The sequence below is a fragment of the Miscanthus floridulus genome, chromosome 11 (genome assembly GCF_019320115.1).
Source record: "Miscanthus floridulus cultivar M001 chromosome 11, ASM1932011v1, whole genome shotgun sequence".
Classification (NCBI taxonomy): domain Eukaryota; kingdom Viridiplantae; phylum Streptophyta; class Magnoliopsida; order Poales; family Poaceae; genus Miscanthus; species Miscanthus floridulus.
Genome location: NC_089590.1, coordinates 68,140,852 through 68,160,363, shown reverse-complemented (window position 1 = coordinate 68,160,363; position 19,512 = coordinate 68,140,852). Strand labels below are relative to the sequence as shown.

At 45.4% G+C, this 19,512-nt stretch overlaps 1 protein-coding gene and 1 pseudogene across 1 annotated transcript; one reads left to right on the top strand and one right to left on the bottom strand.

The window, feature by feature from the left end:
- LOC136493323 (uncharacterized oxidoreductase At1g06690, chloroplastic-like) lies at positions 1 to 4,280 on the top strand. Its single transcript, XM_066489395.1, has 10 exons — positions 1 to 358; positions 2,193 to 2,284; positions 2,398 to 2,435; positions 2,535 to 2,696; positions 2,789 to 2,811; positions 2,895 to 2,966; positions 3,055 to 3,222; positions 3,361 to 3,443; positions 3,556 to 3,618; positions 3,728 to 4,280. Exons 1-10 carry the CDS (start codon positions 103 to 105, stop codon positions 3,908 to 3,910), a joined length of 1,140 nt encoding a protein of 379 aa, XP_066345492.1. The 5' UTR covers positions 1 to 102; the 3' UTR covers positions 3,911 to 4,280.
- Positions 4,281 to 12,168: 7,888 nt separating this feature from the next.
- Positions 12,169 to 18,178, bottom strand: LOC136492121 (uncharacterized; annotated as a pseudogene).
- Positions 18,179 to 19,512: the final 1,334 nt, after the last annotated feature.

Genomic DNA, 19,512 nt, shown 5'->3' with positions numbered 1-19,512 from the left:
CGCAAACACGCACACCCGCCCTCATCTCGCCACCACACCCAGAACGCGTGCTCCTCCCTTCCTGATCGAGCAACGAACTACCTAGCTGGAGGATACGACACGATGGCCTTGCAGGTCACCGGCGGCGTGGGCTGCTGCTGCCCTCGTCCTCTCCCGGGCAGTGGTGGCCGGCGGTTGCCGCAGGCGGCGGCGGCGCTGTGTCACCCGCCCCGCGCGGTAGCGTCCGGCGCGACCACGGTGGTGGAGGAGGACGAGGGCAAGGTGAGGCTGGGCGGCTCAAGCGTCGTGGTCACCAAGCTCGGAATCGGCGCGTGGTCCTGGGGCGACACCACCTACTGGAACGACTCCGAGTGGGACGGTACGTGGGAATTCACCATTCATTCACCTCCTGGCTCCTGCTGCTCGCCTGCTCGGCATGTTCTCGTTCTCATTCTTGCTCTCGGGCGATCGGAGAAGAAAGTGCGGACGTCTAGCGTTTCCTGAAATCCTGGCCATGCTTCCCGTGCCCACTGCGCACAACCTGCCCGTTGCATTGCCAGCAATGAATCGTACGTAAACGTTGTGTGTGTAACTTGCACGCATGATGTCAGCACTCCAAGGAAAATGGATTAGGAATGTTTTCCAAATCCCTTGTCTTTCTAATTTCAATTTCTATAGTATCATTTTTTTCGAGTAATTTCTATAGTACCATAATCTGCTGCTTTAGGAAATGGTCTACTCGATCTTAGCCTTAACCGTGACTAAATCATTAGCCTGTTTTGATATACATGCCGGTGGGGGGCTAAAAACTAGCCGAAAATTAGCTGCAGTTGGCTAGCTAATTGACTAATAACCAGTTTTGAAGACTGGACACCTATTACCACTCCTGTTTGGGAGGCACTAGCACCCGGACATAAGGCCCCAACATCATGTCCGGACATGGCTCCCCACCTATACGATACGATCCACAGGAGTCCGTCTGATACGAGCGACTTGCCCCATCCTTCCCACAGCGCGCAGCTTGCCTTCCCACGGCACGCCCGTCCACAAGCACGGCGCGTGCCGGCCCATGCCCCGCCCTGTATGTGGCCCCCGGCGCGCGGCGTGCCCCGTGCGTAGCCCCCAGGGCACCACGTGCCCCATCTCCTAGCCCCAGCGCGCGCCTCCGTAGACGTCTGAACAAGATAAAACATTTGGAACATGCATATGCAACATATATATGAAACATATGCAGCATCCAGATTAAACACTTGCAACTTGCAACATGAAAACATTTACTGCAACATAAGACTGAAACAACTGAAACATTTGGAACATACTGTTGCAGCATATGTGTAAAACATATGGAATATTCAGATCAGAACGCTTGCAACATACATGTGGAACAGATGAAACATTTTGAGCAAACGCTTGCAATATGCCTATGAAATACTTGCAACATATTCAACATGTGCAAACATCTCCGATCTACTTTTACAACATCCATATGAAACAATTGCAACGTACCTCTGAAACATTTGAAACACTTGAAAACATGCATTTTCAATATAGGGTAGGGGAGGCCTGGGCCAGTCAATTCCAGCCGTCGGGGTGGGTGACGGTGGCGAGCGATGGCGCGTGACCACCACCAGCGTCTGGTCGCGCTCGTGGGTGCCCTTGGCTTGGCATGTGCGCGCAGCGGCCATGAGCAGGGAGCGGCAGTGATGAGGCATCCCGATGGCGTTGGGGGTTTGGGAAGAGCCCGGGGAGGCGCTCTGCTGTCAACGGACACGAGATAGAAAGCGAGAGATGGGAAGAGCAGAGACAGGGTGCACGGGATGTTGGCGTGGCGAGGGATGGTCGCGATGGGCGGGCCGCGTGACGGGCGGGCTGCATGACGTGGAGGTCGAATCCGGGAGGACTGGGCACGCGACGGGGGAAGCAACTGTCGCGGGGGAGACGTGTGTCGCAGGCGGGAGCGAGCAGCATGGGCGGAAACGGCGAGGCAAAGTGTGGCGCGTGGCGTCCGGACAAACACCCGCGTGAAGCACTATCGCTCCTGTTTAGATGCACCAGATCTAATTTTTAGCGTTAGCAATTAGCCATGGTATCCGAATAGACCCATATTATTGCTCCTATTTTTACAGCTAGCATTGTACTTAGCATGTCAATGGTCAATGTACTTCATTCCAAATGTATAATAGGTGATTAGTTTCTTTGACTTGAATTGTCAGATAGGAGATTGAGGGAGGCACAGGACGCGTTCGATGCGAGCATCGATAACGGGATGACCTTCTTCGATACCGCAGAAGTATACGGTACAGCGGTAAGAAACTAAACTATAAACCAGCTACCTAGCTCACTCACTCCTCCCTGCTGCTCCCAAATTCAGTTCTAAAGGCACACCTATATCTAACTAAGAATCCTTCTGTCTTACAGCTGATGGGAGCAGTCAATTCTGAAAGTTTACTAGGAGGGTAATATCCTATCTTCCGTTGTTTGTTACTTTAAAATTTTGCCCAAAAAAGATTATGTGTAACAGTAATTTTCATCAAGTGATGATGCCTTGCCATCAGTTTCATCAAGGAAAGGCAACAGAAGGAACAGGTCGAGGTGGCCGTCGCAACAAAGTTCGCTGCCCTTCCTTGGAGATTTGGAAGGGGCAGTGTTCTTTCCGCGCTGAAGAAATCACTAGACCGTCTTGGCCTATCGTCAGTTGAGCTCTACCAACTCCACTGGTTGGTTCTTCTGCTCTTTCTGCAGATGCATGTTCTTGTTCTTGCCCGTAAAAATGCAAGTTTTTATTAACGTTTTCATTATCTTTTGGCAGGCCAGGGATTTGGGGGAACGAAGGTACCCGATGCAGCATACCCTTTGCAAAAGTTAAATCTGATTGACTAATCAGTGCACTTCATGACAGAGCATGCATGATGCAGGTTACCTTGATGGCCTCGCAGATGCTTATGAGCAAGGCCTAGTAAAGGCTGTTGGAGTCTCAAACTACAATGGTTTGTATTTGTATCATGTCTTTAGCTCGCAAAAATGGTACTGCGCGCTCATTGAAATAACAATATATCTACTATGGTTTATATAAAGAGAAGCGCCTTCGGGATGCACATGCTCGCCTGAAGAAGAGGGGTGTTCCACTTGCTGCAAACCAGGTGAATTACAGCCTCATATACAGAACCCCTGAGCTGAATGGTGTGAAGGCAGCTTGTGATGAGCTCGGTATCACCTTGATTGCTTATTCCCCGATTGCCCAAGGTGGGAGGCAGACTCTTAATTTATTACCCAATTATGTGTTCGTGTAAATAAATTAAACAGTTTTGGATTGATGTAAGCCTAATCCAATTTTTTGTTTTCCAATCTCATTTCCTGCGCTAATCTGTTCCCATAATTCAGGTGTTCTGACAGGTAAGTACACTCCAGAAAACCCCCCTACTGGTCCTCGAGCAAATACATACACACCTGAGTTCCTCACAAAGGTTAGTGTTCTGTAAACTAGAGCTCGCTAGTTACACTGACACACAGCTTCAATCTCTGTAATTCAGCTTTGTTATCTGAAATCTGAAGATGCATCATGTCATATATGTACAGCTCCAACCACTTATGAACAGGATTAAAGAGATTGGAGCAAGCTATGGCAAGAGTCCAACTCAGGTACGGTGCTTCACCTACAAAAGCTTGGAACATCTCAAGATCAAAGACAGTTGAGATGATAACGAGATGTACGGACACTGCTGATCTTCCCTTTGTTCCTTCGTTTCAGGTGTCTCTGAACTGGCTGACCTGCCAAGGGAACGTGGTGCCAATCCCCGGAGCCAAGAATGCCAGCCAGGCCAAGGAGTTCGCCGGCGCACTCGGTTGGAGCCTGACAGGAGACGAGGTCGAAGAGCTACGAACTCTGGCACGTGAAATCAAGGGCATCAAGATGCCCATCGAGGAGTCGTAGATACTCTGCATTTCACCAACCCATGGTATAGCGCTGACTGGAGATTATAAGGTTTTAAAGCGACAAGAAGAAAACACACGGATCTAGAAATGAACCAGGATGTGTAAGTAGAAAATGCAGCTTTCAATGAATCTCATGCCTAAGCACTGTAACTCTGCAAGTATGTAATATATTCATTTGCCAAAAGCAGGGCTGTACCTCTGCTGCCTGTTCGCTACTGTACAAAAACTTAGAATGGAAAGATAGAGACTATTGTGCCGCAAAGATACAGAAAAGAAAATACTCAAACTGAAAGAAAAGTTACAATTTGCTTTACAGTGTTTGTAAATTTGTGACAAGACTATTGTAAGGAAGAAAATATTATGGCTGATCTCAAAAGTGTAAAATACGCTACCAACATAAATATGTCAGAGACATGTTCATGTAACATAGTTCATTTTTATAAGAACTTCAAAAAGTAAGAAGTTATATTTGCTTTTAAATTAGCTAGGGCTGGGAGGGGTGGAAGGCTCAGGTGGTCAGTTGCACCAAGTCTCTAGGTGCTGTTTGGTTGGTAAGACGAGGTGGGATGAGGGTTTGCCTGAGTTCGAATCCCCGTGGTGCAACTCTTGCCAGGATTTCGAGGACTTCATACATAAGTCTATAAGTTTGTTTTCTTATAAAGGTGAGATGAATATTATGTATCCTTCATACATCAGTTTCCACTTGCCTGTGAGATCAAGCCTTTTTGGCAAAGACTCGGAATGGAGATGCAAGTTGAGAAATTATACAACCATATGCAAAAAATTAATACCTGATGACGTTATAGATACAAATCATATTCAATATTGTCCACGACAATTGCATGACTTGGCTCATCTTCATTTGATTCTATGTTATTCCATCTATACGAACTTGCGATCATAACAAGACCATTCCATTTGCATATGACCATGTCTTTTTTGACTTTTGCACCCTAGCTTCATATTTCTTCACGATACCGTTACTATTTATAATTCCTTTCCTTCCAACTTGATCAATATCAATGCATAGTGATTTTTCAAATCTTTGCCTATACAAACAAAACCATTATTAATACCATCTTATATCCATTTTATATTGTCTCCTTTGTCATTTGATTTTTGCTTGACATTTCTTCACTTATGCATTCCTGACTCATTCTTTAAACTTGATTCATACAACTCAACTACCAATCTCTTCTTATTCATGCAAATCAAGTCATTATTGAGACCAAGTCATATTCACTTTCTTTCTCCTTTTCCCTTATCAAACATGCTCGCTTCTTCTTCATTTGAGATATGACATGAGTTTGGTATGAGCATTTGCAATGAAACATATTCAAATACTGAACAAACTCACTAGTCCTTTAATTGTTTTTGTTGTCCTACTACCTAAATCCACTATGGGCCTATATGCATTTTCATATATATCTTTCTATAGTATTAAAATAAAATGGTTCCTTCGTCCGTCTTACCTCCCTTTGTTCCATTTTTTTTCATTCGAACGGTCATCCGTCTTAACTTCCTTCGTTCCATTTATTTTTCTTTTTTCCGTTCCGTCGGTCACCCCCGCTTCGAGCACAACCTCTACTTTTGATTTTTCATAGTTTTTTTTCAGTTTTGATCCAATATTTTCTAGGTATGTTTCCCATAAACGTCCAAAACAACGAAGAATGAAGACAACATCACGGGTCTATGAACCCTGGACCTTCTTAAAAAGCACAAAATCTCACCTTGTTAATGTAGTTTTAATTAGAAACGAAACTTATCTTATTAGAATCTAGTTCAACTAATGATTCAAATAATCGAATTGTAATTGAAATCTTAAATGATTTATTGTTCAATTTAGTCTAAATAGATGTGTGCACCAATTTATTCCCGACAAGGATTGTCATGTAGAAAATCAAGAGAGGTTTCTCATCACAATTAGCCAATCCTTTGGTTAGAATTGTAGATTTTATGAGTTCTTTGTAAAGTTACGGAACTTAATGGTTAGCTATATCAAACGGTAATGTTGCTTATAGGTCGTCCGGGCGGATGGACGGACGGACCCATATAAGTCACCCGATCGCTTTGTGCCTTGCCCGCGCCGTCCCCGCCCGCGTCACCTGCTCGCTTAGCGCGCTGCGCGCCTCTACTCCAGGGCGGGCCCTGCCCACGGCCGCATCCACGTCCCCGCTGCCCGCTCACACCGTGTGCTCCCGCCCAGACTCGCGCCTCCCGTCGCTGCCGTGCTCCATCCGTCTGCCCTTGCCACAGCCGAGGTCCGTGCCGCCGACGAGCTCCACACTGGCGGGCTTCGCGCAGGCGTCGAGCTCCGCGTCGACGAGCCTCCATTCGTTCAAGCAGCAAGCAGATGCTACCCTAAAATCGCATGTTGCAATAGCATGTTTTAAGTGTTTCAGAGGCATGTTGCAAGTATTGTATATCGATGTTCCAAAAGTAGATCGAGATGTTGCACATGTTGTAATGGCTATACACATATGTTTTAAGTGTATGTTCTGTTCCAGACGAATATTGCAAGTATTTTATCTGGATTCTGGATGTTGCATATACATGCATTGCAAGCATATGTTTTAAGTGTTTTCAGGTGTTTCATATGTATGTTTGTGAGTGTTTCATCTGGATGTTGCATATGTTTGCAATAATTTTCAAATGTTTTTGAGGCATTTTCGCAAGTGTTTCAGATGCTTATTTGAAGTGTTTCATTTGTCTTCTTTTGTATGTTGCAACTGTTGCATCTGCATGTTTTAAAAGTAGATCGGTGTTGCACATGGAAGGCGCGAGGGAAGTGGTTGGCGGCGCGGCGACATTCGGGGCAGCGTGGGCACACTGCTGATGCGTATCCGATATGCCATGCGCTCATTTGCTCCGCGTGGTAGTGTGGAGACACTAGCGCTAGCAAATCCGTATATCAAAACATGGATAGTCGGGGTGTTTGGCTGGTAGGTAGGGGCACTGTGTGTACCGGATGGTTTCGAATGATTCAATAGTGTTTTATGAGAGAGAATAAACTGAAATAAGCTGAAACAGGGTTCAGATTCTCTGACTTACCTAAGGTAAGTCACCGGTGACTTATGCCATGCCCGATGCCCTCCATTCCATATCCAACGGCTGATAGAAGAAGCAACTTTTTCACCCCCAAATAGCAAAGCCTAGCTGTGGTTCTGGCCCAAATACAGCCCAACTCAGGATGATATATATAACATAGAGTTTTACCAAGTATTTTCATAGCAGAATTAAATGAGCATTTTACTAAGTATTCTTAATAGTTACATGTTCCAAATAACCAAAATAAATTCCACCAAATGCCATCTGTTAGCGCACATGTGTTGCAGTATGCAAATACATCTCGAGCGGTAGAACACATCGGGCAAGCAAGCGCGCATGGACGCGTGCGAAGATGGGCGGCATGGCGTGGACGCTTGGCTGTGGCGGTGCCGGGTCCTGCCGAAAAAAAATCCGCAAGCCAGCTGCGACCAGTGGTGGATCTAGAATTTTATCAAAAGTTATTCCGGTCTAAAATTTTTATATACAATGCGATAAAATCGAATTATCAATTTGATAACTAATTTTTAAAATGTACTGTAGTTCGCTCATACACTAAATAAAATTAAAGTCTTATTATATTCAAAGGTTAAGAAGAAAATTTGCCTAAATTATCTAAATTATAATAGTACTAGTTTAAACGCCATACTAACAGTTCAAAATATGCATAGAAGTAGCAAGATAAGTACGACACAATGTAACAAAACTCTTATGATGGAATCATAATTCATAGATGATAGATGATATAATATCTTTTATTATAAAGAAATAAATGAAGAATACAGACACACGGAAGGGAAAAAATACTACTAACGGTGATATCACTTGCGATTAAACAAACAATTAAACAAAAAAATACTAACCGTGATTTGTGGTCCTTTGGACGGCCTAGTGAATTCCTGGTGTCGTAAATCTCTGCAGCCTTGTTTGCTTCAGGCATGACCGCTTCGGCATTAGGAAATCATGCATGATTTTAAAGACGAGAAGGATTGCAAATGAAAAAATCGACACTATGGAAGAGAAAGAACAAGACGGCAAGTCAACATGCGGATTGCGACGCTGAACGCCGGACGGTGTGGTCGACCGACATGCGGACGGGACGTCGGGATGGTGCACGCGGCTGTATTGGGCCAGAATCACTGGTGATGGGCTTTATTATTTGGTGGAAAGGTTGCGTTTTTCTATGAGCCGTTGGATACGGAATGGATGGCATCGGGCATAGGGTAAGTCACCGGTGTCTTACCTTCAGTAAGTTAGAGAATCCGAACCCGCTGAAACAAGCCGAGACCAGAACAGCAGAACAGGAGTATTAAAATTAAAATTAAAATTTCGATACACCGACATGTCTGCTACTAGTAATAATTATTGATATTGAAGCTACGAGAGGTTTGCTGCAACTGTGGCCATTCGAGAAGCTGTTGGCCAGCCTGCTGCTCGCTGTTCATCGAGCGCAGGTGCACATGGCGCGTGTGCGGGAAATTTACTGTCACAGACTCACAGTCAGTCGTGCAGGCTCCAGGTAAAGTTGCAGTTCCATGGCATAAGGATGAACGTGCTGGTATCATGCGAAAGAATGCTTCCAAGAAATCTCGAACCTACAGTGGCTCCAGTACATGCTTGCTTGCTCTTCATCGTTCGAAACGGGCACTGTGCTTAACCGGTACGGAGTACGTACTCCGTAATAAAGCTTGTGTTCTGCAAGAGGGCTTCTAGTAGCCTGCTGTAAAGCCTGTAACTTTGTACGATCCGCGGGGGACGGTAACGCTACGGTGCGTACCACAGGCACAGCTATAAATGGGCATGCAGTCTGAGCCCGTCAGCCTGGCAGGACGCTTGTTTTTTTGCTCGGCCCAAACACGGCCTGGCTTGGCCCGGTGCCCAACGGGCTCGGGTTGGCACGGCCGGAGGAGCAAACTGTGCCTGGGCCTCACCTAGGCACATGGGCCGGCATGGCACGGCCCGCTCCTCAACGGTAGGCCCAGTGTCCCCAACGGCTCCCCGACTCCCCCCCCCCCATAGGGCTCATTTGGCCTAGCCTAGCTCCTCGCCGCACCCCCCACCCCCACACACCCATATATGACGGGCTGGTACGACACGAAAAAAGATCCATAGTACCGTGCCTGGACCGAAGGCCAAGCCCGCGTGCCTGATAGGCACGGCCCGCATGGGGGGTGTTCGGCTGCCCTTGTTCTGGAGGGATTTGGATGGTTTGGAGGAATTCTGGAGGAATTTGTGAGAGAAAAATATTGTTTCGGATGAAAAAAGAAGTGGATCAAGCCAGGTTTAAGGGCACGCGAACGGGGTCATGGCGCAGCGTGCCTTGTCGCCCCAACCCTCATCGGGCCATGCCGGCCCGTTGCCGGGCGGGGCTGGCCTGTTGCCCATCCATAGGCAGAGCACTGAATCGGGGCCATGTTTAGTTGGCCACAAAGTTGGCGCCGCCTGAAAACCGAGACACTGTAGCGCACTGTAGAATTTTGTTTGTATTTGGTAATAATTGTCTAATCGTTGACTAATTAGGCTCAAAACGTTCGTCTCACAAAGTACAATCAAACTGTGCAATTAGTTTTTGATTTCGTCAACATTTAGTATTCCATGCATGTACCGCAAGTTTGATGTGATGAAAAATCTTCTTTTTGCATAGTGTCAAAGTTGGGAATTTGGTGGAAATAAACATTGGCCGGGATCTCACCTCACCGTGCTCCAGCGTCGGTCTCTTCTTCGAGTTTTTTTTATTTTTTATTTTTTTTACCGCAGAGCGCGTTGAGGCACCATGCACATGCCCAGTTCCCTGTTGCAGCGGACAGCGGTAGAAGAAGCTAGGGACGTGAGACATGACATATAGGGGTAGATGGGTAGAGGAGGTCATTAAAAATTTTCTACCCCAGGCCATGTTTAGTTTGCTTCAAAGTTCCAAGTTTTTTCACTCTCTCTCCATCACATCAATTTTTGGACGCTTGTATGGAGTATTAAATGTAGATAAAAAAATAACTAATTACACAGTTTAGTTGGAAATCACGAGATGAATCTTTTGAGCTTAGTTGGTCCACGATTGGACAATATTTACCAAATAAGACGAAAGTGCTACTATTCATCGGGTTGAAATTTTCTTCAATCTAAACAAGGCCCCACTTGGGTTTATGGGTTTCACATGGCGCTGCTGCTTGCTTTGGCGTCGCGCGCAGGCAGAGCAAGCGCTGCTGCGAAGCGAGTCTTTGTAGGGTAGCCACGGCAGTAAATGAAAACTGCGGGTTGGTTGATCGATCCGATCGGCAGACCAGACGGCAGACGCGACAGTATATCTGGGGGGGCCCTGCCTAGTGCATTTTCGGCTAATTCCTGGCTGGGACACGTACGTACCCTCTCGGCTTTCTTCTTGCTGGAACAGGACAGTGTGGCACTAACGGAGGACACGCCGGAAGCTTTTCTACTTTTTCAGTTGGGAGTTGGGAACAAACACATAAAGCTCCGTTTTTACTGTGTACCTACCTGTCAACCTCGCTCTCCGAATTAAGTCGCGGGTACGAATATTGGCTAGGACTGTTTTTGGTGAGAGTGAGCGAGAGAAAGCTTTGGCGTCTTGTATGTATGTACTGTGCAGTCCAGTGCGTCGTGATGCGACTAAGGATGGCAACGGGTATATACCTGTCGGGTATCGCCGGAACGTTCTCTTCCCCGCTACGGAGAATTCATCCCGTCCTCATCCCCATTAACTGTCTCGGGTATAGATTCTTGCCCATCTCCGTACCCGTCGGGTATCGGTCGGGTAACAGATACCCGACGGGTACTGCATACCCGATAAACAAGGACACTTGGGGTCGCAGCTTTGCAATCAGAGACGTTTCTTCTTCATCCGGGTATAAGTGTCGGAGTCTCGGAGATGCCGAGGAGAAGGAACGAGGTTGCGAGGAGGACGAGCAAAGGTGGCAGAGAGACCGAACTGAGGAAGCGAGGGGCACGAGCGCTCGTGAGACAGGCGTGCTTGTGCTGCTGGCGGAGATGGTGAGGAAAAATTGAACGAGGGTTCCTAGAACACACAAATTATATATATGACTGTTTAGATTTGGACCAAAATATCTATGTTGAGCTTCTTTGGACCTAATACTCGTATGACAGCTCAAATAGTCGGGTTCCCCAACGGGTAACGGGGACGGGTAAACAGGGAACGTTCTCGTACCCGCTATACCCATCGGGTATGGATTCTTACCCATTTAGATACCCGCGGGTAAAGATATGATCTCATCCCCGTTCCCTAATGGATCAAATACCCGTCGGGTATCGGGTCCCCGTTGCCATTCTTAGATGCGACTTGCGAGATATCGCTTTCGTTCGTTCGTTCGTGATGAGCAAAGCGGTGATGAAGCAAAGTAGGTTCGTTACGCTTGCATGATTGGTAGGAATAGACTGATACACTCGGTACTACTGCACGAATGAGGCCCTGTTTGGTTGGGCTTTTGGTTTTGGCTTTTGGCTCTAAAAGCCAAAAGCCTAACTAAAGGGGCTGTTTTTGGAGGGTGCTTTTTTAGAAGCAGCTGTTTTTTCGTAGTTTATTTTTGAAAACTGGTTTGACCCTGCTTTTGGCTTTTAGCTTTTCGAAATTGATGGAATAAAAAGCTTTTCCATAGTTATTTCAAGAGAGATAAAGATAAAAGGTATATTTTATACTTGTTTAACCAAACAACTTTCAGCTTTTCTACAGCTCACAGCCCACAGCAGCTTTTCCACAGCTCACAGCCCGCAGTAGCTTTTTTCCACAGCCACAGCTCAACCAAACAGGACCTGAGTAGTGCGTATCATCAACTTCACTGCATTATTGGCACTGGTAGGTACTACTATTACGGAAGTGCAGGACGAATTAAGTTGGTGATCACCACTCAGTTTAATGTCCTGTTGGTTTCTTTTATAATTCGTCTTTTTTAACTTATTTTTTTTAAGTTGAAGTGTTCGGTTTGTTTTTTTTTCAGCAAAACCGACGGACCCTGAAATTCGGTACTATGCATCCTTGCTCAGCCTGGGGATTAATGCCCATTAACTACGGTTTTAATGACGGCTTGCATAGTGCCATCCGTCCTTTTGATTTTCATCCGATATCTTCGTCCTCCGTTCTTCTTTTTCCTTGTAACTAGTATAATGCTCGTGCTAATACTACGAATTTTTCTTGAGAATATCTCTTAAAATAATAAAATTATTTTTGCATAGTCTAATGTAAAAACAATTGTACTTGAGTCTACGTATAATTTTCTAATATTATGACCATCTAAGTTACATTTTGCCTAACTCCTTAATCATCTCTTGAAGATATTCAGGGATGTTGTCGGAACATTCGTTTGCACGACTCGCCAAAACGTCTGCCAAGAATTCCATCCTCAATGAAGTTGAGAGCTGTGTATGGTATATAGATTAACAATAAGTTACTGTTTTTCTATGTAGTGTACAATATATAGCTAGAGACTATATATGCTTACATTGTTGATCGGTGGCAATCTTTCGCCGTCCCAGAACTTCATGAAATTGTATACAAGAAAGCCTCCCTGCTTCCTGGACAAGATCAGTTGTTTATTTGATGTAAATAAATGAAATAATTTTTTGTGATATAACAGGTGAAATATATTACAACTGGTTACCAGTATTTATTATGTGTAACCTTTGTTACACATGTAGGGTATTCTTTCTTCCATACATAAATATTGCCGTTCCACTTAGAATTTGATAGCGCCATAGCGAGACTGAACATTCTAGCCATTGTGTGAAACGTAGGTATATAAGCCATTGTTTGATCATAACCCTTGAAACATGAACCATCTTGAAGGGGGTCCATAATGTGCACGGTTTTGTTTTCCATGTCCATTATAAATAAAATGTACAGTCCGCTTTGATAATATGGTAGTAGAATCTAAAAACAAACATAGAGAATATAAGTGCTAAACAAAATAAATTAATTTTGTACAGTAGTACACATAACATAACTTACGTTGTTACAATCTTTAATTTTGTAATCCATGTCCGGCCAACACTCAAGTACTTTTCTCAATTTCCCACGGTATTCGTTGTCAATTCTGCCACAACATCATGGATCTCGTCTGAACCCAGTTATTTCCTGAGGATTGTGCAAAAATATATTTTAATTAATTATACAATTATTGTAAGTCTTTGATAAACAATAAATTTATATATCAACTTACAGCAAACTTGAGGTCCATAAAGTGGAATTTTTGTTTCTTACCAACCATATGTTGGTTGCACGCAGCCATCCGAATAGCCATATTTAAGCATTCATGATCCATCTCTAGATCCTCATCTAAAATATTTTTAATCTTGACAAGATTCAAAGAAATTAGGTACGGTCATGTACTTCGTACCCACTCTTTGCTATAAAACAAGGTTAATCCACAAATTACTTTTTGTATGAATTCTAGAACGGATAACTGAAATATCTAAATTAGAACAAAACAATTTACTATAGAATGACTTACTGAAGTAAAGTTTTGTCGCTGGCGATTGTCGACGAAATATGGTCGGCAGTCCACCGAGGGGGGTGCCCGTGGTGGTAGATTATCGGTAGGATGCGTGTGATCAGGAACCAGATGGTGACACAAGGCGCAGAGACAACGATTTAGACAGGTTCGGGCCGTCTGATCGACGTAATACCCTACGTCCTGTGTCTTTGGTGTATTGTATTGAGATGTATATTGTATGATCTGTCCCTGAGGGGGACCCCTGCCTCTCCTTATATACTCCGAAGAGACAAGGTTACAAGTAAAGTATCCAATTTGGTACTATTACAATATCTAGTACAACTTGTAATCTTGATGTGCACGCATTGATCTTACGGGCCGGGCCACCTCGGATGGTGTGGCCCATGTACCATCTTGTGGTACCCGGGGGTATATCCCCCACAGCTAGTCCCCGAGCGCCATGTATTCTGATGCGACACGTCGTTTCAACCTTCTTCGAACAGTGAGGCTTAAGTTCTTGACATCTTCGACCACCGTTATCGCCGAAGAAGTAGGTTGTCCGAAGAATGTATGGTGCTCTTAAGAAGAAAGAAAAAGATTTTCGTCCTGAAAAGTGTGCCCACTTGTATTTCTGAAAAGAAATGTAAGTGCGTCTTGAAGCGTAGCGTCCTTGATCGTCCTTGATCATCAGAGGCGTAGAGGTCGAAAAACAAACACATTCACCGCAAGGTGAAGTGTGCCCACTTAGTCCCCGAGCCTGGTAGTAGGTGACGTAGGCACGTGGTGCTAGGGTCTAAAAAGAATTCCCAGTTAAGTTGAGAATCCAATCGTCGTACAGGCGATACGAGATGCACCGGCAGGTGCATCATACCGATGTAGTCCCCGAGCTTGCTGGAAGGCGAGGTATGAGCCTTATAGCAAGGTCCAAGTGAGAAAAAATATCCCAACTGTATGCGAGTTGCCAGTCACATGTAGTCGAGACGCAAAGTCCCCGAGCCGTGGTCGGAGAGTGGTCGAGGCAGTCACCGAGCATAGGTCGAGGAGCGAGCGAGGAAGTTCCAGAGCCGTGGTCGGAGAGTGATCGAGACAGTCCCCGAGCACAGGTCGAGGAGCGAGCGACGAAGTCCCCGAGCTGTGGTCGGAGAGTGGTCGAGGCAGTCCCCGAGCGTAGGTCGAGGAGCGAGCGACGAAGTCCCCGAGCCATGGTCGGAGAGTGATCGAAGCAGTCCCCGAGCATAGGTCAAGGAGCGAGCGACGAAGTCCCCGAGCCGTGGTCGGAGAGTGATCGAGAGAGTCCCCGAGCACAGGTCGAGGAGCGAGCGACGAAGTCCCCGAGCTATGGTCGGAGAGTGATCGAGGCAGTCCCCGAGCACAGGTCGAGGAGCGAGCGACGAAGTCCCCGAGCCGTGGTCGGAGAGTGATCGGGGCAGTCCCCGAGCACATGTCGAGGAGCGAGCGACGAAGTCCCCGAGCATAGCTCGAAATTCCTGCAATATAAATATGTAGAATGGTAGTACATGATGTACAAAATAATAAATTATGGAGAAGAATCAGCGGTGAAGAAATAGCGTATGACGCTTAGTAGTCATTTGCAAATGAGCATGATGTGATAAAGCAGTTGGTGCTTTGTAAACATCAGTGTTAATGTAAAGTTTGTGTTTACACTTAACATAAACCGCCCGACCAGTTAGTATGTAGCTGAGTCTCCAGCCCTAGCTAGCCCGTGAACCATAACGTGGGGCGCGGAGCCCATGCACGTGTAGGAAGAACAAGGCGTCGCTAAGGAGCCGCTGCCGACCACCCATAACGCAGAGGGCAGACGCTCGTGCACGTGTAGGGAGGAGCCGGAGACAGGGCCGTCTCTGTAGGCATCGAGCGTCAACATGACTGGTCGAGGATTTGCATTAAGTATAGTTGTATGTTAGATTGTATACATGGACAAACGTTATTTGAAGAATAATCATGACAAGGACGTTGTGGAGAAACGTCGTAATGAAAATTATATTAAATATAAATATTAGAAGTGTACTTATCTTTGATAGACATCTGGTTGGTTGCGATGAAGTTGTCCAGTCCTCGAGCTTTTCGGCCTGTCGCCATGACTATGGTCACGATTGTCGTAGCGCCGTTCTTCGCGGTGATCATCATTGCGACGTGGTCTGGTGGTCGATGTGGTTGGAGCTCGGCGAAGCTGCTCGGGACGAGGTCAACGTGGTCGCGGTCAACGTGGTAGGAGCTCGGCGGAGCTGCTCGGGACGTAGTCGACGTGGTCGCGGTCGACGTGGCCGGAGCTCGGTGTGGCTCGCTCAGTGGCTCACTCCGCGGCTTGGCGTGGCTTGCGTACGGCTTGGACGGCTCTCTTGATGTCTCGACGTGGCTAATTTAAACGGCTCAGACGCTTCTTTTGGTAGCTCGTGCGGCTCAGTTAACAACTTGATTCGGATGGCTCCATGTATTTGGACTTGGACGTATTTCATTGTACGTATTAGTATTGTATGGATGCCTCTGATGGATGCCTTAGCACGACATGCAAGCAAGTGGATCCGCTCCCAACGCATATATGGGCTTGTAGATGCACACATACTCCTCTATTTGCTTGTGCGTAGACCTCCATGCGTTGCTATTGGCTTGCATCCGTGCAGATGTATATACATGTATACATGCTACGTATCTTGTTAGCTTTTTCGGCAAATAGACAAGTCGTCTTGACCTCTTCTGCCCGATCAGATGGCTTGCATGTATGCTTTTTTGTAGACGTATACGCGTATATGCATGACTCTTGGCTAGCTTGCTATCTGGAGTTTCGGTCGACTCCATAACGGACGGAGTTGTTGGCTTCCATATAGATGTACACGTTACACCTTCCTTATTTGCTTGCATGCCCGTCGATCATGCATGAGCCTGAATGGACCATGTTCAAGTGCCTAGGCATGATGATGAGATTGGATCTGATCGGCAGGAGTTTCTCGGAGCCACGGATCTGATCGTGTGTCGCAGACAGGCTGCCCATCGTGCCCGAGTCCCGCACGGTGATCGTAGGCTTTCTCTCGGAGAGTCAGAGCCGGTCAGGGTAGACTGCCCACGTGCCGGAGCCGGTGTGGACTCAGCAGAAGTTGGACACTGGAATCTAACTCGACGATTTGACCAGGTGCCTTCCGAGCAGGTCAAGGCGGTTGCACTGGCCCCTGATGCTCTGCAGGTAGCCGAATCACCGTAGATGATGACGAAGAAGTTTCCGTGCAAAACCGAAGAACGATCCTGTGGACAACGTCATGTTGAACTTGAGGTCCATCTGGTTCACCGGAGGATCAGCGCGCACAACCCCTAAAGGGGACCCCTACCTGGCGCGCCACTGTCGACGAAATATGGTCGGCAGTCCACCGAGGGGGGTGCCCGTGGTGGTAGATTATCGGTAGGATGCGTGTGATCAGGAACCAGATGGTGACACAAGGCGCAGAGACAACGATTTAGACAGGTTCGGGCCGTCTGATCGACGTAATACCCTATGTCCTGTGTCTTTGGTGTATTGTATTGAGATGTATATTGTATGATCTGTCCCTGAGGGGGACCCCTGCCTCTCCTTATATACTCCAAAGAGACAAGGTTACAAGTAAAGTATCCAATTTGGTACTATTACAATATCTAGTACAACTTGTAATCTTGATGTGCACGCCTTGATCTTACGGGCCGGGCCACCTCGGATGGTGCGGCCCATGTACCATCTTGTGGTACCCGGGGGTATATCTCCCACAGCGATGAATTGGATGTTTGTGCATATTGCGGCCAATATTTGTTCCCTACTTTTCCACTTTATTGCACGTGTCAACTTAATTTCACCCGACATTATTATATCCAGCTCATCGAGCTCTGTGACATCACCATCTAGCTCATTGTGGGTCTCTAACTGCTGCCCATGATCCGGTAACCCTCTTGCTTCATTTAACGGGGAGTTATACAAGATCGCAGGTAGTTTGAACCTGAAGTTACTTATATCTTCCTGGAAATTTGAGCAAGTTCTGATATATATTAACCAATCCAAAAGAAATGATTATGTTTAGAAATAAACTCTTATAGAATTACCTGGGTGACATGGTCAGATAAAGCAGTTCCAGTCCAATATTTCATATAATTAATCAGCCATAATCCACAACTACAACTGAGCATATATTCCAAAAAATGAATAAAATATGAGTTTTAGAGGTATTGTTGTTGGTTGTGCAATTGTATATACACGAAATGGAAAGATAGTTTACCAATCTTTTTGCATTTGTTCAATAATCTTATGTTTAATCTCCCAAGATGACACTTCGATACCATGTAGCCATTTAGTTTGGTTTAGTAGTTTAGATTTCAGTGCATGCTTTATTAGTCTTTCCATTCCTATTAACTGGAATGACCAAAACACCAAGGTTAACTAAGAAAGAGATAATGAAGAATTTTAAAGAAGTTTGTATATCAATTGTTAAGCCATACCGTATATCTGAGATCTTTCCAATCTGTCATATTTTGTCCGAAGGAATCCAAAACATGTATTTCACCTTCATTTGCATTCACGACCACCAGGTACCAGTGAAAATTTGTAATGTTGATAGGAAGGAAGACCTACGGTAATAGACATTTATCTAAACTATTTCCTTACATTTGAAAAGGGTATAAAATTAGCATATGTGAAATCTTACCATATCAGCATTTAAATAATTTTGTACCCTTGTTTCAACCATGTCCTCTTTTATCCAGCTCTTTTTCATCTCATCTTCCTCTCCCTCTTGTTGTAGTAATTGAGAGAACCACGTATTCTCCAAGTAAACATCTCCACCTTCTCTATGAGTAGGTGTTCTTTGTGCCGCATCAATTGGATATAAAGACTCATGACCTACAAGTTTTTATTTTGTCATTTCAAGATTGGCAGATCTTTCCCATGGACATTAGTTAATGCTAAAGCAAGTGTTAAACATGCTTACCGCGCCATTGATTGCTCATTCCCAAGAAAAAGACAATCCATGTCATCTCTTGCTCCCCAACAATCATCGATTCTGACAAGCAGATGCTTTTTACTTTTTTCTTTCATATATTCAATTACCTCAACATCTTGTTGCGTACATGCATAATCTAGAGACATATTATTTTTTATTAATAATTAATTAATTCCCAAATTTAAAGACATATAGGTTTAAATTGATGGTGGATCACTGAAAGGTCCTTGTTTGGTTTTGGTAATTGAGTGACAACTTAGGTGGACTAATTATGTTTATGTGAGATACACAGGTGATTAGTCCACAGGTACATGTGTGTGAGCAACATATGCCATGGAGGTGAAAATGGCTTGGAGATGTTGCAAAGCTCACACATGTGATGATGAAGGAGCTTAAATGCACATGAGACATGACATTGAGTCATGTGATCAAGGTGGAGAAGATCAAGACAAGACTTGGCTTGATGGACCGGTTGCAAGCGTGAAGGGCAAGTCGAAGGCTTTGGAGTGATGGATCGCGTGGCGGTGAAGCTTGAGCAAGACTTGGCGCCGATGGACGATGGCAACGGTGAAGAGCAAGTAGAGTCAAGATCGATGAACCAATATGATCATGTGATGATATGAAGTGGATCATATCATTGTTGATCGTGTTGGTGCATGTGTTGCATCGACATTGAAGGAGATGGAATGGAATGCGCAAGGCAAAGGTATAACCTAGGGCATTTCATTTCACCGGTCATAGATGTGTAGAGAAGTTTATGACCGGGTTTAGGATAGATGGCCGTACTATCAAGAGGGGCAAACTTGTTTGCATATCGGTCATCTAGTGCCACTCGAGTGATCTAACTTTGCATTGTCGCTAGGATCGAGTGGCGTGGCAAGTTGAGTGGCTAACATCCTTTGGGAAATGATTGTGAAAATGCTAACACACATACACATGATGGTGTACACTTGGTGGTGTTGGCACATTTACAAAGGAGGTGGTGTTTGCAGGGTTGAGATGAGTTTGGGTCAGATGCAAATTTACAAAGATTCGGCGCATTTACACTTGGTGGTGTTGGCACATTTACAAAGATTCGGCACTTTTGGGAAAATGGAATGCCTATTTTCTATTGCGCCGGATGCAAA